The following is a 23,936-nucleotide window of genomic DNA, read 5'->3' as shown; positions in this document are numbered from 1 at the left end:
AATTATATAGTGCTTTAAGTACATTTTTATTTTATTTTTTTATTTCAGAGTGGAAGGAAGAGGGAGAGAGAGATAGAAACATCAATGAGAAAGAACCATCAATGGGCTGCCTCCTGCACATGGGATAGAGCCCACAACCCAGGCATATGCCCTGACTGGGAATTGAACCGTGACCTTCTGGTTCATAGGTCAACACTCAACCACTGAGCCACACCAGCTGGGCTGAATACATTTTTAATTGAAAAATATTTGAAATGGACTATTAGATTCAAAGGCCAACCCTCACAAAAACTTAAGTCCAAAATACCTGAAAAGTATGTTTTCATAAAAAAAGCAGTGTTGAGAAGAGTAAGCCAGTAAAAGTAAATATAAAGTGATGTCTTTGTTCTTAAATTCTGGTGTTTGAAGAAAAATGAGTAATTGGAGAAAGGGGGGTTTGTGGAGATTGAGAGGGACTTTTCAGTTTCAAGATTGGCATAGGTCAATTAGTTTATTCTTTTATTAAGTATAGTTTATTGTAATGCTTAATCCTAATCACATCTCTATGAGATGCACATACCATACATACCTCATTGATGTTAATTATTATAAACCGTGATTATGATTTGTGTTCACATTTTTGGCTTACAAGTAAAAGAAATAGGAACATATTCCTGAGTTAATTAGTAAAAGGTGAAAAGAGAAATGGGCAGTAAGTAGTTAAATAAAATGTATAAGAAGGAGATTTTTAAAATAATTTATATATATATAATTATAATCAGATGTTACCATTTGTTCCAAGAATGTCCCTTATAGCAAAAGAAAGTCTGTAATCATGTGTTGCATTATGTTTCATATCTTTTAATCTGGAACATTTTCTTAGCCTTTTTTTTCATGACTGTTTTTAAGAGAAAATTATTTAATTTTATTGACTTTATTGGGATGACTTTGGTTAATAAGTTTATATAGGTTTCAAGTGTGCAATTCTATAATACATCATCTGTATATTGTATTGTGTGTTCACCACCCAAAATGAAGTCTCCCTTTTGTCATCATTTACACTCCCTTTACTCTCTTCTACCTGCCTCACCACCATTTCCCTCTGGTAATCACCATATTGTTGTCTGTGTCTGTGATTTTTTATTTTCTTAATCCTTTCACCTATTTTACCCAATCCTTTTTAAAAAGTTTGTTCTGTATGAGTCTGTTTCTATTTTGTTTATTTATTTTGAACATTTGATTTCACACATAAGTGAAATCATATGGTATTTGACTTTAAGAAAGAGATTACTTGAGGTATCTCTAAGAAGTCACAAAGGATATACAACTAAAAATGGGAATACTCAATATATACATATATGATGTCATTGGTGTGAAAAAAACTGTTCCTAGGTAGCATTATAAGTCTGTGATAGCTTTGTTGCTCTCCGTGTGAGTAGGGAGGGAATGGAAGCAATGTACAACTATGTAAGCATTAGATGCTCTCATTGTAGGTATTTATGATTTGTTTTGATATATATATATGTATATATATTTAAATATCTTTTATTGAATTTAGAGAGAGAGGAAGTGGGAGAGAGAGAGAAACATGAAAAATTAATTTGCTTATGTAAGTCTGCACGTTTATGCAAATTAGTATATATTTTGGAGAAAAGATATAATTGTGTAATATTATAATCAAAATTAAAGCATGACTTCTCTGAAAGACGTTCTCCATTTTTCTAGAGTATATGTTATGTTGCTGATGATTCATTAGCATGAGCTAGTTTCCAAATATATTTTCTTGTAAAATTTTGTTCTTTGGCTTCATGTGAAATTTTGTTCTTGGAATAAGAATTTGTTTTATTTAATGAGGCTTAAAAGTTTGGTGCACTATTCATCTAATTTTGTGAAACTTAAAAAGGTATTTCTTATATGTGATATTATCCTTGTACTCTCAATATTTTCCTTTGCTTCTTTTGAACCTTCACTTATTATCCTTTTCCCTTTATAGCTGAACTTGAATGAGACATCTACATTTACTTCATTTTTTCAATTCCCCAGTTCCATTGACAGTTCACCTCTGTCATTTTGTTTTACTAAAACTGTCCTCACTAAGGGCCAGAATAATCTCTCACTGGCCAGTCCCATCCTTTCTGCATGTAATGCTGTTGAGTACTTTTATTTCCTTTGGCTTCTAGGTTTACTTCTCTTATGGGTATATATGTAAGAATGTGTGTATGTATGTATGTTTGTTTCTTTTACCGACCTTTTACAACCTTCTTTGCCATCTCCCTGCTCTTTTTACCTTTTCTTAAATCACTGGGACGCCTCATAGGATCTTCCTTTCAATTCTCTAGGTATACCTTCCCCTTAAGTCTTCTCAATACTTCAGTAGCTGTTAGTACTTTCTGTATTTATATAGCTCCTAAAATTCTGTCACTAGCCTAGATATTTTTCCTTAGAACCAGACTTGTATTTTCAACCACTTGTTGGATATCTCCATCTATAATACAAAAGGAATCAACATTAACAAATCCAAAAAGTATCAGGGAATTTTCCATTTTTTTCTCTCTGCCCATCCATCTTTTCCTATTCCTTTTGCTCAATTTCTTCTTAAATTTGTTTCTTCATGTCTCTGCTATTAACTCTTAGTAGGCTCTCATGCTGCCATCTAGACTGGTTCTGCCAATGGAAATATACAAGCCAATCTGTAATTTAAAAGTTGTTTTTTTAAAAATATATTTTTATTGATTTTTTACAGAGAGGAAGGGAGACGGATAGAGTTAGAAACATCGATGAGAGAGAAACATTGATTAGCTGCCTCCTGCACACCCCCTACTGGGGATGTGCCTGCAACCAAGGTACATGCCCTTGACCAGAATTGAACTTGGGACCCTTCAGTCCACAGGCCGACGCTCTATCCACTGAGCCAAACCAGTTAGGGCTGTAATTTAGACGTTTTAATAGTGATGTGAAAAGAGTAGAAAAAACCAAATTTTTATAATATGTATTTAATCCAACATATCTATTTCAACATGTAATATTTTTAAAGAATTGTTATTGAGAGATTTTCCCTTTTTGTCGTTGTCCTAAGTCTTTGAACTCCTCTGTATATTTTACACTTAGAGTGCATCTCAATTCAGACAAGCCACATTTCAAGTGCTCAATAGCCTTATTTGGCAAGTGACTATTTTCTCAGCATAAATCTAGACTATGCATTGTAAGAGCTTCTGGTTTTCTGGCTTTTATAGTTTCTCCTTATCTGCTTCATTCTTCACATTACTGCCAAAGTTAATACTAAAAAAAGAAATTATTTGATCATCTCATTTACTTGCTTTAAAAACCTCACTTATTCTCTGATTCCTATAGAATTGTTTTATTATTCAAAGCTCTTTATAATCTGGTCCTATGCTTTATATCAACTTCCCCATCTGCATTGGCTTCTTTCCTTAATTTTATTCCTTAGACAAATTTTACTCATTCTCTAAGGCCAACTCATAAAGCATCTATTCATTAAAGTCTTTTCTAGAGTTAATTTTCAATCAATGTATCTGCTGATCCTTGTTTTTATCTCTATTATGAGCACTTAATCTGTTTACATGCCTTATTTCCCCGTAATTTGTTTCCCCAGAGCTTAGCATGTATGTTAAGTTTATAATTTAGCATGCTCGAATGAATAAGCATATGTATTTGGGCTAGAGTTTCAGACAATTTTGTTTAATTTTTTTTTTCAAGGGAGAATTGAAAAATAGGTTATTTTTTGTGATACTGGATTATCACTCTAAATAGGTCATTTTGCTTTTCTCATAGGTTCAAGTAAAAAGACAGTTGAGAGAAGCAAAAGACAAGATAAATGAAAGCTCTTTTAAGAAACAGCTCTCCTGTCATGAAAATTCTAAAAGCTGTATGAGGTTAGTAATGAACTTTAGAAGTGGAATCCAATGTGTAGAATCAGAAGGTAGCTAGTAATAAAAATGAATACATTTTTTTAATGATGTGGGTTTAAATATATTTAATTACTTCTTTTAAAGCATGTACTTGGTAATTTAAGGAATGACCAGCTGAAATCTGAGAATATAATCTGAGCTCTATCTTTTATTAATATGTTTTTTAAAATTAATTTCAGAGAGGAAGAGAGAGAGAGACAGAGAAATAGAAACATCAATGATGAGAGAGAATTATCAATCAGCTGTCTCCTGCATGCCCTCTACAAGAAATCAAGCTTGCAACCTGAGCATGTTCCCTGACCAGGAATTGAATTTTGACCTCCTGGTTCATAGGTTGATGCTCAACCACTGAGCCACACCAGCCGGACTCAGCTGTATCTCTGAGGAATTGGTTTTCTTAGTTTTTTTTTCTAATCTGGATTTAGATTGATATTTTTATAAAATAAAAATGTTACAGCAGTGTAAAATTTCTGTAAAATTTTCTGAATGCTTATTCATTTTTGTACATATCACAACCAATAATGGAGAAGCACTGGTGCACAGACCACATTTTGAATAGCACTGCTCTAGTGTTTAGGGACAAAAAGTAGAAAGTTACTAATGGTATAACTCACCATACTTCATGAGACAGTTATAATTCAAACTACTTATTATTTTTCTCATTGTGCTTCTTTGTATTTTTGCTACCTAATGTAACATGTTTATGTTTTTTAAAAAATTTAACGTTTGTATTTGTTTCTTTAATTGCTGTTGGTAAAACATAATTGCCTAGAAATACAGTGCTTAGTATTCCAGTTTAATAGGTATCATATTTTTTTTTCAACTAAATTGTGTTAGTAATGTACTGGAAATTAATTTATTCTTAATACTTAAAATAACCTCTTCTGGTATATGTAAAATTTAAGCCCATTTTGATCTGAAATATATTAAGAGCTATCTAAAAGTTATATTCTTAAGTCAATATACTGTCAGATTCATAATTAAATTTATAATTCATTAGCATATTTCATCAGAATGCTAATTTCTTAAGAGAGTACATTTATTTTGTTACCAAAATAATTGACAGTCGTCCCTGAGATGTATTAAATCATGCAACTAATTTATAATATTATAGCTCTCTAGGTCTTAACTTTTGGGAAGTTACAGACTTCTTTGGGAATTTGAAGAAAACTGCAGACATCTAGAAAAACATGTCATAGAACTTACAGACAAAACTTTGTGTATGATTTTAAGGGATTCATGAAACATCCACTGTAAGAACCCACCCATAAACCCACATTAGCTGCATTAGAGTAGATTTTATTTACATTTTCTTTTAACTTTATTAGAGTCAGTTTTGATTTATGTATATATGTTTTCATAGTAGGTAGCAGCACACTTTTCCTAGGAATAATGAAGAAATACCTTTGCTACCTTCATTCTTAATATAGCTGCTATCACTGGCTGTGACAACGTCGAGGATATATATTTTTGTGTTTTCTCTGAATTACCCCAATTGTCTTAGCTATTGCTAAGAGTGCAGTGGTCATCAGTATATGACCTATAACAAGGTTGCACAATGGGGCTAATTCAGTTGAGGTAGTCCACATGCTTAACTGCTTTTTCTCATGGATATATGGTGGGGGGGATGGTGTATGGAAATAATATATAAAATAATAATTTGCTTTTGTCCAACAAGTCAGACCCTTAATGATTTCTCCCAAGGTGGAAAATCTCTCAGCTATTGGATATTTACAGTACATTTTTAAGAGCCTTTTGGAAGTTTTTTAGCATTCCTCCCATTCAGCCTGAGGTTTACTATCCGTTCCTAGTCTCTTCACCACTTCAACAGTGTCCAGTGTTGTTTCTCCTTTCTAAAGCGGTAAAACCCTGACAGATACCCTTTCTTTCTGATTATTTCTGCCAGTTCTAGAGAAAGAGATTGCAATGATATTTTGTTTCTTGGTAGTAAACCTCCATTGTCAGTCACTGGGATGGGGAGGGGCAACTAGTTATATTTTCTTTGCTAGAATGTAAAACTCTGCCTAATAAATTTCATTTTGGTGGGCAGGGAATTGAAAATAAATGAGCAAAATGACAGTTTTGTCTTAATTATTTCACCTTTTTTTGATGTTTACAGAAAAAACATAGGAGAAGATCTATTAAGTGCAAAGCTTTATGACTTGAAGATGCATCGTAAGTGGCTTTTACTTTTGTTTTCTATCTTTTTTTGTTTCTTACTTTAGTACTTGTGCCAGAGTTCTTATTAGTAACATTTTGGTTTGGAAAACGGTCATGCACAGAACTCTACTGAACTCTGTACATTGTTAAATCCTATATAAACTACTTTCATGGAGTTATTTATGCTGTTCCCTACCCATTTTGTGTGTTTTTTTATGCTCATCTTGGAGGAAGGGAGCAGGAGGAAGAAAGGGGGAGAGGAAAAGAAGAAGGATATTTTCAATTACTTGGTGGTTAGCAACCACCATTACAGTCTTATACTCCACTTATAAAAGCAGAAGAATTTAGGGGAGATGGGATAAAGTACGGTAAGCTGTAGCAAGGGAAGTTTGTGACAGTGAAGTTATTTCACAGTTCCCGGAGGAAGTGGTGGTTTGGTCTCTAGCCACACTTCTAATTTGAAACTTTGGAAATAAAGCACCTCTTACATATTTATCTACATGAGCAGTTAAATATTCCTGTCTTTCGATCTAACCTAGTACATAGTTCTCCAGTACAGGAAAGGTTTGGGGCAGGGTCTGAGAAAAATGATACCATAGTGCCCTATGATTCCTCCTTGGAGCTCAGGCTGTGTATTCTATTCTAAAGAACAACTTACTATTAACTGTTTGTAAGCGAAGAGGTGAACATTTAATTTCCAGGCTAGGCTACAATGAATTTTTCTTTATAGATATAAAGAATTAATGAATTTATTATTCTTAAAAGTTATCAACTTCATTGTTTTACATTATGAATACCAAGTTTGGTTGTTATTATTTTATGATTTGAATTAACATGATCTCTTATGTCTATAGATCTCATATTTATAGGTTAATAAGTGCTCTTTCTGCCTTTGATTAGTTGCTATTAAAATGAAATTGTATTAAAAGGATTTACTGATTAGATGAGCATTTTTCTTTTGTTAACAAACCCTAGATATCAAACTTGTTTGTTTTTCTATGTCATTGCTGTTGATGAACATCCTTTTTTAATGGATGGACTTTGGTAACTCTAGGATCCGATATAAAATTTACTGTTGAGAAAGATTAAATGATGTGATAGATTTCTCTAGATAATTTGGCCTGCTCTCACTATGTTTATCTTAGTTTTAAGTCTACTATAATTTTCTTTAAGTGTATATCTCTTGCCTGGACTAATTTTAGAGAGAGATACATAGGCAGATCTAACCTCAAGTGCTTCACTGTAGTGAAGACCATTTATAAGACTCTATGACTTATATGGATTTGAGAATTTGTTTTACTATTCAGAATATGGAATACTGAACAAGTTTTTAGTGAATGTCCTAAGCTAACTTAATACTGAAAAGCTAATTTTAAATTATAGTTCTTAAAAAAAAAGTTTATTTATGCCAGAAAGTTAACATTGCCCAAGGCCTGTAACCTAATGTGTCTGCTTAAGTGAAGATGTCTGAAGTCATTTGTGTGGTTTAGGATAGGCAGAAATACTCATTTTAGTTTTATATGTAAGTGATCAAGGTAATTATGTGGAAATGTTTTAATTGAACAAGTTTGGATTTATTTGTGGGGTACTGGATACTTACTGATTATCCATTTGGTTCATATTTCTATGATGTCGCTTTTTACTTGGAGAGTTTAATACATCTAACTTGGCCAATTTTTTCCCCCTGCATTGAAATACATTATATACTTAATGAAATAGTTTGTATTTAGGTATTATGTTTAATGAAATTACTCAGATTTAAATAAACATAAAAACTAATGGGTCTATTTTGGAGGATGCTAAGAATTAACTCATTGTTAAACTGGTACATTTATAAAAGAAAAGATTCAAACATCTATCATGCTTTTCCTAAGTAAACTACACATCAGAATAATTGAACAGGTAGTAAAAGATAGTTAAATATTTTTAGAAGTATTTCAGCAAATAATTGAAGATAAAAGTATAGAATTTGAATATTAGCATTTTGTACACTAATGAATTAATGGATCTAGGAAGTCATCAGCAATGGCTGTTAGCATCATAAAAGGTGAAACAATACATTAAAAATACTCCTTGCCCTAGCCAGTTTGCCTCAGTGGATTGAGCATCAGCCTGTGGACTGAAGGGTCCCAGGTTCGATTCCGATTAAGGACACGTATCTCGGTTGCAGGCTCGATTCTCAGCCCTGGTCAGGGTGTGTGTGGGAGGCAACCAATCGATGTGTCTCACATAGATTTTTCTCTTTCTGTCTCTCCCCCTCCCTTTCACTCTCTAAAAAAAATTACTGGAAAAATATCCTCAGTGAGGAGTAACAAAGAAATTTTTTTAAAAAATATTTCTTTATGGAAGTAAATAACAGCAAATATGCAATAGTGTGACCAAGAAAACCTGAAAGCCAAAACAAACAAACCTGCATCTTATTAAGAAATCTAACTACTAATTTACAAGATGTACAGAGTCAGAAATGTATGTTAAGTGACAAGGGGATGCAGTCAGCAAATTTAGATCACAGACAAATGACCTGGTTTCTTTAGTCAAAAAATTCCAAGGAGTTTAGTAAAAGGATGGAGCAGAACCTGTAGATTAAGAGACAAACATTCAGCCAGTCAGAGTGTATGGATCTTATTTGGATCCATATTCTGACATGTTATAAAAAATAAAACTTTATGGACAATTGGAGAAAATAGAACATTGGGTATTTGATATTAAGGAATTATTAAAGTTAAAACAATTTTTTTTACTTGGAATAATGGTATTAAGGATTTTCTCCCTCAAAGAACACTTATCTTTTAGACTTATATACTGAAATTAATAGATTAAGTGATCTGATGTCCAGAATTTGTTTCAAATTATTGCCTTATTCTTACGGCTTTGTTTGGATGCACTTTTGAGTTAAAAAATAATTCTTAATATAAAATTATCACTTTGATAACATAGTGTCTGCTCCCTACTTAATAGACCAACTAACCTTGATTATTTTGACTTATCTTTCAGAAATGTGATCAATATCAGTCTTCTTTTTTTTAGGCTAATGTTTATAAAGTTCATAAACCATAGAATTTTAACCTTTAGTTTTCACATTTCTTATGAGATTTCTTACATATTATTAACAAATGACCTTATTAGAAGGCTGAGAGAACCTGTAAATGTTACTTATAATGGTCTCAAAGTTTAGGGAAAATGAACTTATTAATAAGCAGAAAAATCATCTTTATTTACTCAAGTTACACTGAACAGGAATCATGGTGTATTAAGGATAATTTAAATTTCTTTTTATAAAAGAACATTTTGAGAAAATGATGTCTCTTTATTTAGGATCGCTTGGCTAGATTTTAGAAGAATTCAGTTTTAGCTTTTTTAAAAATATATATTTTTATTGATTTCAGAGAGGCAGGGAGAAGGAGAGATAGAAAAATCAATGATAGAAAGGATCATTGATCAGCTGCTTCCTGCACGCCCTCTATTGTGAATCGAGCCTGCAACCCGGGCTTGTGCCCTTGACCAGAATCGAATCTAGGACCCCTTCAGTCCACAGGCCGACACTCTATATCCACTGCGCCAAACCCACTAGACCAATTTTAGCTTTTTTAATTTCTTAAAAGTTGTTTTGAAGCAGGAAGGGGCTGTCTTTGAACATTTATGTGTGATTTCATTTTCTACCTGAAGTTATTTATATTACACATAAACTAATGAATAGAACATATGACATTGTGAATGAACTTCTTTTATCTGGATTAGAAATTATTAGTAGAACATTAGTTAAAACTTAGCAGGCCTACTAGATAATCTTATTGGAAGTTGGCCCTTTGAGTTTTGTACTGGTTTTTCCATTAAATCTATGACTCTAGGAAAGCTATATTAATTGTTTAGTTTTTCCTTTTAATGAAGATGGTGTTGCCTTACTAAAAAAGGTTAGCATACCTTTTGGCAAATTTGTTAAGGAAATGTCACTTTCATTCTTCAGCTAAATTTTTAACCTCCCTTATGTACTTTGTTCTTGGGCTAAGAGTTTATAATTGTTGTAAAGTATAAAAGTATCCCCTTTTCATGTGTTTGTTAATAGAGTACTTCTTTAAGTACATCCTAAATCCTTTTAATTATACCTTTATTAACTTTTAAATAAATTAATCAAACTTTCATTGGGTGCCTGCCAATGACAGGGTTCTGAGCTATATGGGGTTATATTATAGGAAAAGATGTTTTCATGAAAACATCTTTTGGGATTAGTGGTTCATGAAACATGTGAGATATGCTGAATTCAAACAAATAAGACAAGCTTTCAGTTAAGTATAGCGGATTGAGCACCTGTTTAATTCTCTAATCCCTCCCAGAACCCTACTAAAATGACAGAGGAAAGAAAAGAAAATTTTTAAGAGAACTGGAGAGAAGAGACAGCAGATAAGAGAATCCACAGTATAGAAGCTTGAAAGTGATTGTACAAGGTGAATGGTAATCTCTCTTAGCAGAATGCTGAAACAAAAATCTTTTCATGGGGTGAATAGATCCTTAGACTGTCCTGGGTCTGGAGATCTCCATTATCTCTGAAGGCAGGGATATAGGGTGGTGTAAAAAAAATAGAATTGATTAAAAAATTTTAAAACAGTTTATCCTGCAGATTCTTGGCTAAATAGGGTAGGGGAAGGAGACTACCCAGGCAAAGATTGGATACTTACTCTCTAGAGCAATGGTTCTCAACCTTCCTAATGCCGCGACCCTTTAATACAGTTCCTCATGTTGTGGTGACCCCCAATTTCATTGTTACAAATTGAACGTAATTAAAGCATAGTGATTAATCACAAAAACTATGTAATTATATATGTATTTTCCGATGGTCTTAGGCGACCCCTGTGAAAGGGTCGTTCAACCCCCAAAGGGGTCGCGACCCACAGGTTGAGAACCACTGCTCTAGCGTGAGTAGTTGAACCAGATTAAACTATAGCACAAATGAGAGTAGAAGAAACAACAGAGTAAAGAGAGGGAAATTAAATGTTGAGGTCTCTAATTCTCTACCTGTGCTCATTATTCAAAGCATTGGCAATCTTGCTTATTCCCAATGTGGGAGAAAGTTGGCATCTTCTGGGATATTCTGTTACTGAAGAGAAAAGACTTGTAGATAGTGATTGTTGGGCGTCTCTGAATGAAATAGCCAAATCTCTGCATGATCACTCTATGAAATACATTAGTTACAAGGAACTGATCACCCATCCACACCATTAGCAATTTAGCATTTAGTGTCCCACAAATAATCAAGGATCACGAAGTACTTGAGGGGAACCTTGGTCCAATATACTAGAGATCAAAGCAGAAAGAAAAGGAACCTGATAGAAAAACGCAGTGCTGGGAAACACTTTAAGGGAAGAACTTAAAAGTTAATATCCCCAGAGAGAAGAGAAAGGTTAATTCATCAATGAAACAAGACTAAAAGAAGAAACCTTTGGAAATTAAAAATATAGCAGAAATTTTAAAAATTCAACAGACCTTAAACTGAGAAATCTCAAAGTGGGATGAAAAGTACTAAATATAGAAAGGAGAAATAAAACAAAAGGCAGAAAGTTATCAAGAAAACTACTATAAAGGTAAATTTCTCAGAATAGTAGTATGTAAGTATTCAGATGAAGAATAACCTAACACCTAGTAAATGAGGAAAGAACTACACTAAGTGCTTAATGAAATTCCAGAACCTGCAGATCATATTATCCTAAGAGCTTCTAGAGAGAGAAAACAGACTATGTATAAAAGCATATTATGAATAAGAGATGGAACAGTGGGGCAATGCCTTAAGAATTCTGGGGAAAATAATTACTAATCTAGATAATTCTATACCCTGCCAAACTATCAATCAGGTGTTAAAAACATAGGAGCTCAAAAATTCATTCTCATGCACCTTTTCTCAGAATTGTACTGAAGGTTATGTATGCTTGACTAAATGAAAAAGTACTGAAGGAACAATGAGATTCATAAAATAAGTTCCAACTCAGGAAAAAGATGATAGGAATAATAGGATAATGATAGAGGAGTCCCGGAATGACAGTTGAACAGCAGCTTTTAGAGAGTTACCAATTCAGATTAGAGCAAGAAAAAGGAATGGTATTTCTGAGAGAGTGGGCAACAAACTTGATGGATGAGTTGATATGCCTGAGTGTATTAAGAGATTTATTTTTTGTTTTAGAGTTAGGTAAATTAATGATAGATAATATAAGTATGCAAGGAAAAGAGAAAACAAAGCAGTTGTTAACCCTAGGAAAAACAAGAATTTCTACAAGAACAGTAATAATTTAGCATATGGTTCAGCTGTGGATAATCCTATATAATAAAAGCCTGATATGCAAATCAACCAAATGGCAGAATGACCGGTCGCTATGACGCACACTGACCACCAGGGGGACAGATGCTCAATGCAGGAGCTGCCTCCAGCCCGCAGGCCTTAGGCCAGCCAAGGTGGGTGCCAGCAGAGGTCCCTGGTCACTCCGCCAGTTGCCCCACAGACCGGTCCTGATCACCAGCCAGGCCTAGGGACCCTGCCTCTAGTGTTTATATAGTTACTAGAGGACCGGTGCACGAAATTTGTGCATGGGGTGGGTGTTTCTCAGCCCAGCCTGCACCCTCTCCAATCTGGGACCACCCCTCAAGGAATGTCCGACTACCCATTTAGGCCCGATCCCGGTGGGCCATTAGACATCCCTCTCACAATCCAGGACTGCTGGCTCCCAACCGCTTGCTTGCCTGCCTACCTGATTGCCCCTAACTGCTTCTGCCTGACAGCCTGATCACCCCCTAACTGCTTCTGCCTGCCAACTTGATCACCCCCTAACTGCTCCCCTGCCTGCCTGATAGATGCCTAACTGCCCTCCCCTGCCAGCCTGGTCACCCCCAACTGCCCTCCCCTGCAGGCCTGGTTGCCCCCAACTGCCCACCCCTGCAGGCCCAGTCACCCCTAACTTCCCTCCCTTGCCAGCCTGGTCACCCCTAACTGCCCTCCCCTGCCAGCCTGGTCGCCCCCAACTGCCCTCCCCTGCAGACCTGGTCACCCCTAACTGCCCTCCCCTGCTGGCCTGATCGCCCCCAACTGCCCTCCCCTGCAGCCCTGGTTGCCCCCAACTGCCCAACCCTGCAGGCCCAGTCACCCCTAACGTCCCTCCCTTGCCAGCCTGGCCACCCCTAACTGCCCTCCCCTGCCAGCCTGGTTGCCCCCAACTGCCCTCCCCTGCAGACCTGGTCACCCCCAATTGCCCTCCCCTGCTGGCCTGATTGCCCACAACTGCTCTCCCCTGCAGGCCATCTTGTGTCCACATGGGGTCAGCCATCTTGTGTGTTGGAGTGATGGTCAATTTGCATATTATTGCTTTATTATATAGGGTAATGCAATATTGCTTATATCAAGTGTTGCTATATCAAAAAGAATATTAGGATGGAGACAGAAAAGGAGATAGGCCAGTGGTATAAGAGAGAAGTCTTTATCTTCTGTAGCAGCAATTTTCAACTGGTGTGTTGCAAGAATTTTTAAAGCATGTAATACCTGACTATTTAGTCAGCAGCACTGACCTCTTTTCCCTTAGATTGTCAATTAAAAGATGATAACAGCCAACAGAACAACAGCTGCCAAGTGTGAATGAATCAAAATTATACCTGTTGTTTTTTGTCAAGTTGGCAAAAAATACAATATTTTTTGGAGTGCCACAGAATTTTGGTGATTAGTTTATGTGTGCCATGAAATGAAAAAGGTTGAAAATGGTGGTTGTAAGTAAAAAGAAAAAAAAAAATTAGAAAATATCTGAAACAAAAAAACCAAAGTAGAATAGTAGTATAAGCATGTTATTTAGAAATAAAGAGACAAATATTAGAAGAAACAGCTAAAGGATTTGATGAGTGCTTTAGGAAATAAAATCAAGAGTGTGGATTTTTGTAGTTTTTCTTTATAAGCCTAGCAGTGCTTTTTCTTTTTTTAAATGTTTTTATTGACTTAAGAGGGGAGGTTAGAGGGAGAGAGAGAAACATCAAAGATGAGAGAGAATCATTGATTGGTTGCCTCCTGCATGCCCCCTACTGGGGATTGAGCCTGCAACCCGGGCATGTGCCCTGATCTGGAATCGAACCATGATCCTGATTCATGAATTGACGCTCAACTATTGAGCCATACTGTCCAGACTAGAAGTGCTTTTTGACTTCTTTTATTTTATACTTTTAAATATTTTTTTATTGATTTCAGAGAGGAAAGGAGAGGGAGAGAGAGATAGAAACATCAGTGATGAGAGACAATTATTGATAGGCTGCCTCCTGCATGCGTCACTTAGGAGGTCGAGCCTACAACCTAGGCATATGCCCTGACGGAGAATCGAACCGTGACCTCCTGGTTCATAGGTCAAGGCTCAACCACTGAGCCATACTGGCTAGGCAACTTTTTGACTTCTTAATGTATGTGTGTGCATTACTTTGATAAATATTAAATGAAAACACATATCACTGCTGTCCAAAGGCATATAGATTAGTAAGGTAGATTTGTGAAATGATCTCCAGGAAACCACAATTTAGATAAATCCACACTTTTGATTTTTATTAGAACTGCTCAGTTATTACTTCAATGCTGGGGTCCAACCCCAGCAGGTCCAGGGGTCCCCAAAGGTGTGGACGGAGTCGGCGAAGAAGGAAGGACACAGAGACAGCGTTCAGTTGATCAGCAGCCTAGCCAGGATCTCTAGCCAGGATCTCCAGCCAAGTTCTGGTCTGGATCTCCAGAGAGGTTCTGCTTCAGATCTCCAGCCAGGTTCTGTGGCCATGTTCCCTCGCTAGGTTCTCCAGCCAGGTTCTGTCCAGGTTCTCCAGCCAGGTTCAGTCACCAGGTTCTAGTCAGGTTCTCTTGCCAATTTCTGTAGTCAGGTTCAGTCCAGGATCTTTTGCCATGTTCTCTCCAGTGAAGTTCTTCTGTCTGTAGGTTCTGTGTAGGTTCTGTCTGTAGGTTCTCTCTTCTAAGTTCTGTCTTGTTACATCTGTATTTATACCAGTTGATTCCAATCCTATCAATCTCTATTCCAAAGGTTAGGGCGTTTCTTATCTCCATTCCAGGGAGTAAAGATTATGTAGCTTAAGCATGATTGTTCGTAGTTAAAGTGATTAACTACCCGCCTGGCACTTAGTTAAGAGGTTTTATTCACTCCCTAACTTCAGGGGAAAATCCCTACCTGGGGAAACAACCTTTCTTGGAGAGGTGACCTTGGTTAAAACATAGCGCCAAGAAGGTGAGCAAACATATTAAGAACAGTATGCTATATATGCCAGGTCCCTTGAAACAGCAAGGATGGACCGGCCCCCGGCACTTCAAAATTACACAGAAATATGTGAAATATCTTTTGGACTAGATTTTCACACTGCATTGGCCAGAAAACTAACAGTTCTTCTCATAGCTTTTTGTCTAATGCTGGCTTCTTAAGATAGGTTTCCAAGTGAAGAAATGCTGTGTAAACAGTACATATGCATTAAGTATTGAGTGAATGAAAACAATTCAGCACCCTTAGGGCATAAAAGACACTCTGTAGGAACAACATTGCAATTCTTTGTCTAACTAAGGAAAGTTATTTCTAAGAAAGTGGCTGGTACCTATCACATTTTTATTCTGGCTTCTTTAAGCAATTTAAAAAATCTGTATCATCTTTTAAATACACATCAAAGGGTAGGAAAATAAGTTCCTGGAACTCAGCCAATATCGCTCTCTCCAATGTTGAAATTGTATTTGTTACAACGGTTCTGGGTGGGACATGTGTGATGGATGGGTGATAGCATAACCAAACAGCTGTTGTATAGTAATTTAAGAGGAAATTTGTATGCTATTAAGTAGAAAGTAGGCTGAAACCACTGGGCTGACAGAAGAAACCCCAAATACATATGGTCTTCTAATAGCAGGAAACAAGGCTCCTAGTTTAGGTGATTTATTTTGAACAAAGTCAGTAAGCCCTTTGTGAGGCAAGAAAGACTGAAGAGTGAAAGACCAGTTGTCATTTGCACTATAGACTTTTTCCAGAGTTTTGAGAAGAAAGCAATGACAGTACCAGCAATAGTTTATTGCACACAAGTGTATTGATAGGTATAGATGACTAATAATGTAGACTGAATGGTAAAGAAAAACTAAGAGCAGTAATCTATAAAAGTGCTAACAGTTTTTATCGTTAGCAGAAGCTATCCTTTATCATTCTTAACCTGGAAGTATCTATAATAATAAAAGCGTAATATGCTATTTAGACCAGATAGCCGAATGGCCTTCCAAACGTCATTCTGGACATCCTTGTGGACGAAGCTGCGGCGGCAGGGGCCGAGGCAGAGGCAGTTAGGGGCGATCAGGCCGGCAGGTGAGCTGTTAGGGGCAATCAGGCAGGCAGGCAGGCAGGTGAGTGGTTAGGAGCCAGCAGTCCTGGGTTGCGAGAGGCATGTCCAACTGCCGGCTTAGGCCCAATCCCTAAAGCAGCAGTTGGACATCCCCGGAGGGGTCCTGGATTGTGAGAGGGTGCAGACCGGGCTGAGGGACCACCCCCTGCTCCCATGCATGAATTTCGTACACCAGGCCTCTAGTGTATCCATAGAAATAAATTTACAGATGGGACAGGTAATGCCAAAAAATTAGTCATAAGCAGTGTAGCCAGAAACATTTCTATAACAGAAAGCTGTTTGACTCAACACTTCTATTTTTCCTAATTCTAATTATAAAGTTTGAGGAGGAAAGAGAATACTTATTTGAAGATGGTGCCAGTGGTTAAATGGTAATTTATGATTGTCAAGGGCTGATGGACCTAGTTCCCTCAGTCAGCTCTTACTTGAGGTGAGCTAACAGGACATGTTTTTTAGGTCATAGCTGAAAAAGGATATATATGAAGAGCATTATTGATGTTAACACATTGCGGACAGATCACGAGAATTCTCACTTCATATTACACAGTGTTTTCCAAAGTATACTTTAAAAAGATATTAGCTTGTAAGAACATGTAATAAATAACTTCAAAATGCAATGGAGATTTAATTTTAAAGCATGACTTTAACATTTATGTAAAAACATTTTTTGTACTCGTTCAATAGAAACTAATCTGGCCACTGGGTAAAGCTAGCAATAAAACTACTGGTCTGCAATGTGTTAAGTAATTCGAAATTATATATATATATATTAGAGGCCTAGTGCACAAATTCATGCACAGTGGGCCGGCTGGAGAGAGGCGTTGCGGGAGGTTGGCCGGCTGGCGCCCCCCCCCCCCCCCCCCCCATCGGGCTGGTTAATCGGATAGTGAGTCGGCTGCAGTGTGCGTCATAGCGACCAGTCATTCTGGTCTTTCCGGTCATTCATCTCTCTCTCTCTCTCTCTCTCTCTCTCTCTCTCTCTCTCTCTCTATATATATATATATATATATATATATACACACACACACACACACACACACATTGTTGTTGTTGTTGTTACAGGGTGGTTTAAATTTTCATAGGGTGCCAGAAAATGTTGACTAGAATTCTAATGCTATTGCACTAAGATAGCAGTATTATATGCTTTACCACTTTTCTCTATTGTGGTCTCTTAACATTTTTCATATATCTGTGGCTTAACGAGATAAGATAAAATTAGCATTTGGAAAATTTATGTAAATGCAACTATTTGTGTGTGTGTGTGTGTGTGTGTGTTAATCATTATCGAGGATATTTTTCCATTGATTTTTGAAGAGAGTGGAAGGGAGTGGGAAAGACAGAGAGAGAAACATTGATGTGAGAGAGACACATTAATTGGTTGCCTCCTGAACACTCCTGGACCAGGGCCAGGGATAAAGCCTGCAACCAAGGCACATACCCTTGACTGGAATCGAACCTAGGACCCATTACTCCATGGGCTAATGCTCTATCCACTGAGAAAACCTGCTAGGGCTTTTTTTTTTTTTAAATATATATTTTTTTTATTTCACAGAGGGAGAGGGAGAAAGTGATAAAAACATCAATGATGAGAGAGAACAAATGATCAGCTGCCTCCTGCACACCCCACACCAGGGACTGAGCCTGCATCCTGGGCATATGTCCTGACCAGGAATGGAACCATGACCTCCTGATTCATAGGTTGACGTTCAACCACTGAACCACGCCAGCCGGACCAGTACTATAATTTTAAATGCAACTTTTCTACATATTTTAACTTTCTTTTGTCAGTGTGTCAGTATCAGTACTGGTTTTACAACCTTTTAAAATAAACGTTAAGACAAGGTAACCAAGCCTTTTTGTGTCTTTGTACAGGAAAAACTAAATACAGTGAAATGGGAGGAAAGAAAAATGCAACAATGAAGATGAAGGTGTGTAGAAAAATCTTTTTCTTAGATAACTTTATGGTTTTTAGTATATAACGTTAGTGCCTCCGATATATAAAAGTCTTCAATACAACTTTTACCTACTATTTATATTATGGTTTTTTGTTTGCTGTTTCACTAAACTGTTTTTACTTTTATAGCTTCGAAGATCAAATCAGTGTACAAGTCAGTCCTTCAGAAATTCTTTCTTCAATATGTTTTCTTCTACTAGTCACACTGGAGACTCTTCTTTTACCTGTAGAGCTTACTGGTTAGTATTTTCTACTTTTAATTTATGCTTTTTTCTACTTGATGTTTTAGTTATAATTAACTTTTGTTAAAAATTTAAACTTAGGCTCAGCAAACATTATGAAAGCCCACCTTGATTTTTGCTTTTGTTCCTTTTGGAAAATAAACTAGTTTTAGCAAAGAGAAAACCTATCATTTTGTGACATTCTCTATTATGCAATGACTTGCCTATGCTAGTGGCTTTGTTTTTATTAACAATAAATTATTCTACACAGGCATTTTGTTGATAGAAAAAGGTAGGCTAGCAGTAAGCAGAGCCCTTTCAGAGTACATCCTTCTTTGAATCCATAGTGATAGGTGGAATTTGAAAACTAAGTTGGACTTTTAAGATCACATAGAATTGGTTGAACTAACAAGACAGATTATGATTGTAGAATTCAATTTACGAGCTTGATTTACAAGAAAGCACTTACGTCTGAGTAGTCTTTGAAAAGCTGAACTATACCCTTTTTTCGTTATGTTTTGTTAGAGTAACTGTACCTTCTTTGATTTTCTTCTTTTGTCCTCTGCTTAGTTTCAGGTGGAAACTATTGCTCCTACAATTTCTGCTGGAACTGCTTGCTGTAGCTTTGGTTCATGGGATAGAAATAGTGTTAGGGTTTTTTCTCTCTATAATGAGGATATTAGTCTGAATTGACTTTTTAAAAATTCTGTCCTTTAAATAGAAATTCAAGCATTATTTTATGAATCAGATAAACATAATTTTGTTTTGTAATATAAATATTTTACTGACTTTTAGGAATTAGTTCATTTTTAAAGTATTTAAATAGAAAAATGTTCTTATCCTTATAAATGTGATTTATAATGCTAGGTATGAAAACAACTGCATATATATCATGAGCCCAATTGTTACTCCACACTTAAAATTTTTAGAATTCTGATGAAGGTGTAAAATTTATCTTTTAGTACAGAATTTATAGAAGTCAATGAAATCAGTGCATTAATTAGACAGAAGAGACAGGAACTGGAATTGTCATGGTTTCCTGAAACATTACCTGGAATTGGAAGGTAAAAAAAATTGTTACTGAAGTGTTTAATTGCTAACATGAATATAAGATATCATTAATACTTAACTCCAAATGTATCTTATTTCGTGAGTATGTTTCTAAGAAAGTTTTGTGCAAATTATACTTTGGTGCTTCAGATGCCTAACAAAGATTGCTGTTTAAAGAACCCCTTAAAGAACTTTTAATCTGTTTAATAAGTATGGACATTTGATTCATTTAAAAGGGATAGTGCCTAAATAATAAGATTCATTATTAATAATAGCATTCATATCTGTCATTCTTCATCTATTCTTTCCCCCATTCCTGTGTGCTGTTAGCTGAATCACTACTTTTATCATGCTATTTCCTCTCCAAAATGTTCTTTTTTTAAAAAATATATTTTATTGATTTTTTACAGAGAGGAGGGAGTGTTAGAAACATCAACGAGAGAGAAACATCGATCAGCTGCCTCCAGCACACCCCCTACTGGGGCTGTGCCCGCAACCAAGGTACATGCCCTTGGCTGGAATCGAACCCGGGACCCTTCAGTCCACAGTCTGACGCTCTATCCACTGAGCCATACCAGTTAGGGCCTAAATGTTCTTTTAAATAACTATTTGATCAAACCCCCACTCTGCCCTGGCACTCATAACTTTCAATAATCTAGCCTTTTCTTAGTTTAAGTCCTAGCACATTGCTAAGTATAAGATATATACTTAAATCAAGCTTGTACATAAAGATCAAGGTCATTTGTTGCCTATAACTTGAACTTTATTTTATCCTAGTAGCCTGGTGCACGAAATTCGTGCACATTAAAAGGGAATTCATTAGCAGAAATATTTTAATATTGCTATTTGCCCTTCCTCTATAATAGAAGTGTGAAAGATGAAAGGAAATTAGTAAAATGTATATGAAAATAATATATAAATTTATTAATAAACAGTAACAAAAGGATATAACAGAGGCATGATATGAAAACAACAAAAACATATGAAAACAACAAAAACATGATATAAAAACAACACGGATGCAAACAATGACTGATAAAGTGATTAAACTTATTCTGATACCTCCCTGTATACCACATTAGGACTAAAAACACTTTTAGAGTTCTTGACTAATTTCCCTTGTGATAAAGTATTTAGAACTTTAACGTCACATGCTCTTCAAACTTGAGAGAAAGCAACATGTAACTGACCATGTGTGAAAACAGGTTTAGGTAGGAATATTCCTACTCTGTCTGGAGTTTGTCCTTCTGATTTATTAATAGTCATCACAAATGCTGGCATCACGGCAAACTGTCATTGAAGAAATTTAAATGGGAGTCCAGTGTCAGATGGGGACAAATTCTTGGAATCAGAACAACCTCTCCCTCTGCAGATCACGTTAATACTTCAGCTTTGATAATGTTAGGTCGTAATCTTTTGATAATAAATCTGGTACCATTACAAAGACCTCATTTACTATTAAGATTTCTCAAATAGCATGAAGATAGCACCCACTTTCAATTTTAATTTGTCATGGCATTCCCAAAGGAGTAATATGTAAGAAATTCGATGGGAAAATTTTCCTTTTCAGCATCATCTGTTGAATCAATTAAATCATCACTCAAATATGTGTGAAAATCTCCATTGAGTATATCCAAAATTTCTTCATTGAATTTTTGAACATGCTCATTTTTTGGACAAAGAATTGCACATTTATATATATTTTTAATATTATCTATAGATACAGTATTTCCAAAGGTAGCTTCAGTAATAGAGCCATTACAAATCATTTCACAGGGGGTTTCAATAATATCCATTCCTAAACGAAAACTGCTATCAAGTTTGCCATCTCCAAGTTTTACTAACCATCCACTATAAACAGAATCCTCTGATATCATTTGTTGTAAGAGACAACTTTTGAAACACCCCCAAACATTGCAGTACTTTAAACTCGTTTGTACTATGACCGATCACATAGCATGTGGTACAATACTGAGACATTGTCGAAAATCTCCTCCAAGAAGGAGAACTTTCCCACCAAATACAACCTTCAAATTTCTCTTAGTAATCTGTCTATGGCATTTATAGCATGACTGGATGCCATGGTGCATTCATCAGTAATGAGAAGGTGGGCCTTTTTAATAGTTTTAGCAACTTCACTGTTTATATCGAGTCTAGAAATTGAAGTGAAGTTTCATTTAACCCTTTGCGGTCATTTGTCTACTCTCAGCCACCAAAGCTTTTTTACCGTTCCGGTCGTATGTCTGCTCTCATCCACCACAGCAAGGAACCGTACGAATCTTAACTCTATTCATTCATGTATCAGTTCATAATTTCTCTGAAAGCTCTTAAGTGTCTAAGCGACCTTGTCACGAACCAAAACATTGCCCCGACAAATTGGAGATATCGAAACTCAATATAAACAAACGCGGTCGTTCCACACTCGCCATGCAAAACACCGTGGCGAGTCAGTCGCCTTTTGAGAGTGAAGAAATCGACAAGCTTCGGAGATACTTTGCAGAATTTCAAATAAAGCTTTACAAATTACGTTTAACTGTAATTAGGCATTCTCGCTTGTTAAGATATTTCAAAATAATACTCCAAAATGGCAAAAAGAAAGTTACTGAAAGAAGTGTACTGCGAATCTGAAAGTAACGATGAAGAGTTTTATTTTGGCACCTTGAATACTGACTCTGACGTAGAAAGTGATAACGTTTGTAGTGATTCTACTAGTAGTGACGTAGTTCCATAAAAGAATTAATAAATCTTGTTTATCCTTCATAATCTTGCATGTTATGTATCACTGCTCTTTCAATGGAAATTAATTCCGATCAGTACGACACCCATTTCCAAATTTAATACGACCGCAAAGGGTTAATGGAATCGGTAATTTATTTTGGTAATGAAAGATGCTTCCACCAGAAGTAAATTTGCAGCAATTCCTGTAGACGCTGTGGGTAAAACAGTACCACCACAACCTCTAATATAATGTATTAAAACTTTATACAGATATGCAAACGAATAGGATTCCTAGCTGGCAGGCCCCTGACAGCAAGCTGGCTACCTGTGGATTCCGTGAGGAATGGGGCTCCCTCCTCCCTCCTGTCAGGGTCCGGGGTGCAGGTGAATGGGGTTCCTGGCTGTCAGGCCACTGACAGCAAGCTGTCCAACAGCAGATTCTGTGAGGAATGGGGCTCCCTCCTCCCTACTGTCAGGGTCTGGTTTGAAGGCCGACCATGCCCCCTATTGGGCCAGACCCAGAGTTCTACCACGCCATGGCCTTCTCCTCAGCAACTTAGGATTGACTGCTGCTGGGTGCTCCTGGCGCTCCAAGGGTGGGTTCTTCCCTCAGGCCTCGCGGGAAACAGCTTGGGGAGGGCACAGCCCTTGGCAAAGTGACCCAGAACTCAGTGGGTCCACGCTCCGAGGCCGGTTCCTGCCTCAAACCTCGCCCTTGCCGGAAACAGCTCTGGGAAACAGCTCGGGGAGGGCACAGCCGTGGCCAAGACAACCCCTGCAGGACTGACTTCCTTCCGGTTGGTCGAGCCTCAGTCGTGACATTACACCCAGGATTTTTATATAAATAGATTCCACTGTAATGTAATTCTGCATAGGGTCCTTCACACTCTAGGACAAGCATGTCAAACTCAAAGGCTAACACAGGCCAAATAAACAAGGTTTAAGTTTATATGGGCTGCAAAAAAACAAAAGCTTCAATTTTCATAGAAACGTAGGTTTTTTTCGATAGAGACATGCTGAATACAAAGGGCTGAAATAAATGAATAATTGTTAACATAAAATAATAGAACATTTTAATAAAAATTAATAGTTTTTTGAACACTAACTTACTAGAATCTGAATAACTGCACAAATTAATAAGCATAACGCAAATAAACCTATTTTTCTTGTTCTCCAAAAGCAAAATATTTCCTTTTGTGCAATCCAAACAAGTCAGTGCAAGACTGATGATGTGGCAGTCAGCTGCTAAAATATTCTCTGCTAGTATTAGTGGAGAGAAATGGTGTGCCAGTGCATAATGCACGTAAGGGAAATGAATGCAACGCGATTATAGTAATCGGTTATTCGCGAACTTTGCAATTCGTTATTATTAATTATGTATATAACAGGATATTGTAAAAGTTAAGTTACAAAATTTTTATTAAAACGTTTCTTACATACCGTTATATTGGCTGGGTTGCAAAAATATTCGTTGTGGGCTGCATGCAGCCTGCTGGTCGCGAGTTTGACATGCTTGCTCTAGGAATAATGCAACACAAATAGATGTAAAAT

The 23,936-nt window shown here is 36.4% G+C and overlaps 1 protein-coding gene across 5 annotated transcripts in view; it reads left to right on the top strand.

Moving 5' to 3' along the window:
• SCAF11 (SR-related CTD associated factor 11) overlaps nt 1-23,936 on the top strand; it is an 88,367-nt gene that overhangs the window by 55,559 nt on the left and 8,872 nt on the right. For 4 of the 5 annotated variants that reach the window (XM_059682648.1, XM_059682647.1, XM_059682646.1 and 1 more), the window contains 5 exons: nt 3,772-3,872; nt 6,028-6,083; nt 18,315-18,370; nt 18,526-18,635; nt 19,580-19,681. In XM_059682648.1, the coding sequence (XP_059538631.1) occupies nt 3,772-3,872; nt 6,028-6,083; nt 18,315-18,370; nt 18,526-18,635; nt 19,580-19,681 (425 nt within the window). Of the gene's footprint in view, nt 1-3,771; nt 3,873-6,027; nt 6,084-18,314; nt 18,371-18,525; nt 18,636-19,579; nt 19,682-23,936 lie in introns of those variants that run through there. The other variant, XM_059682650.1, reaches the window with a different exon arrangement.

This window comes from Myotis daubentonii, chromosome 2 (genome assembly GCF_963259705.1).
Source record: "Myotis daubentonii chromosome 2, mMyoDau2.1, whole genome shotgun sequence".
Classification (NCBI taxonomy): Eukaryota; Metazoa; Chordata; class Mammalia; order Chiroptera; family Vespertilionidae; genus Myotis; species Myotis daubentonii.
This window is presented reverse-complemented; position numbering and strand designations above follow the sequence as displayed.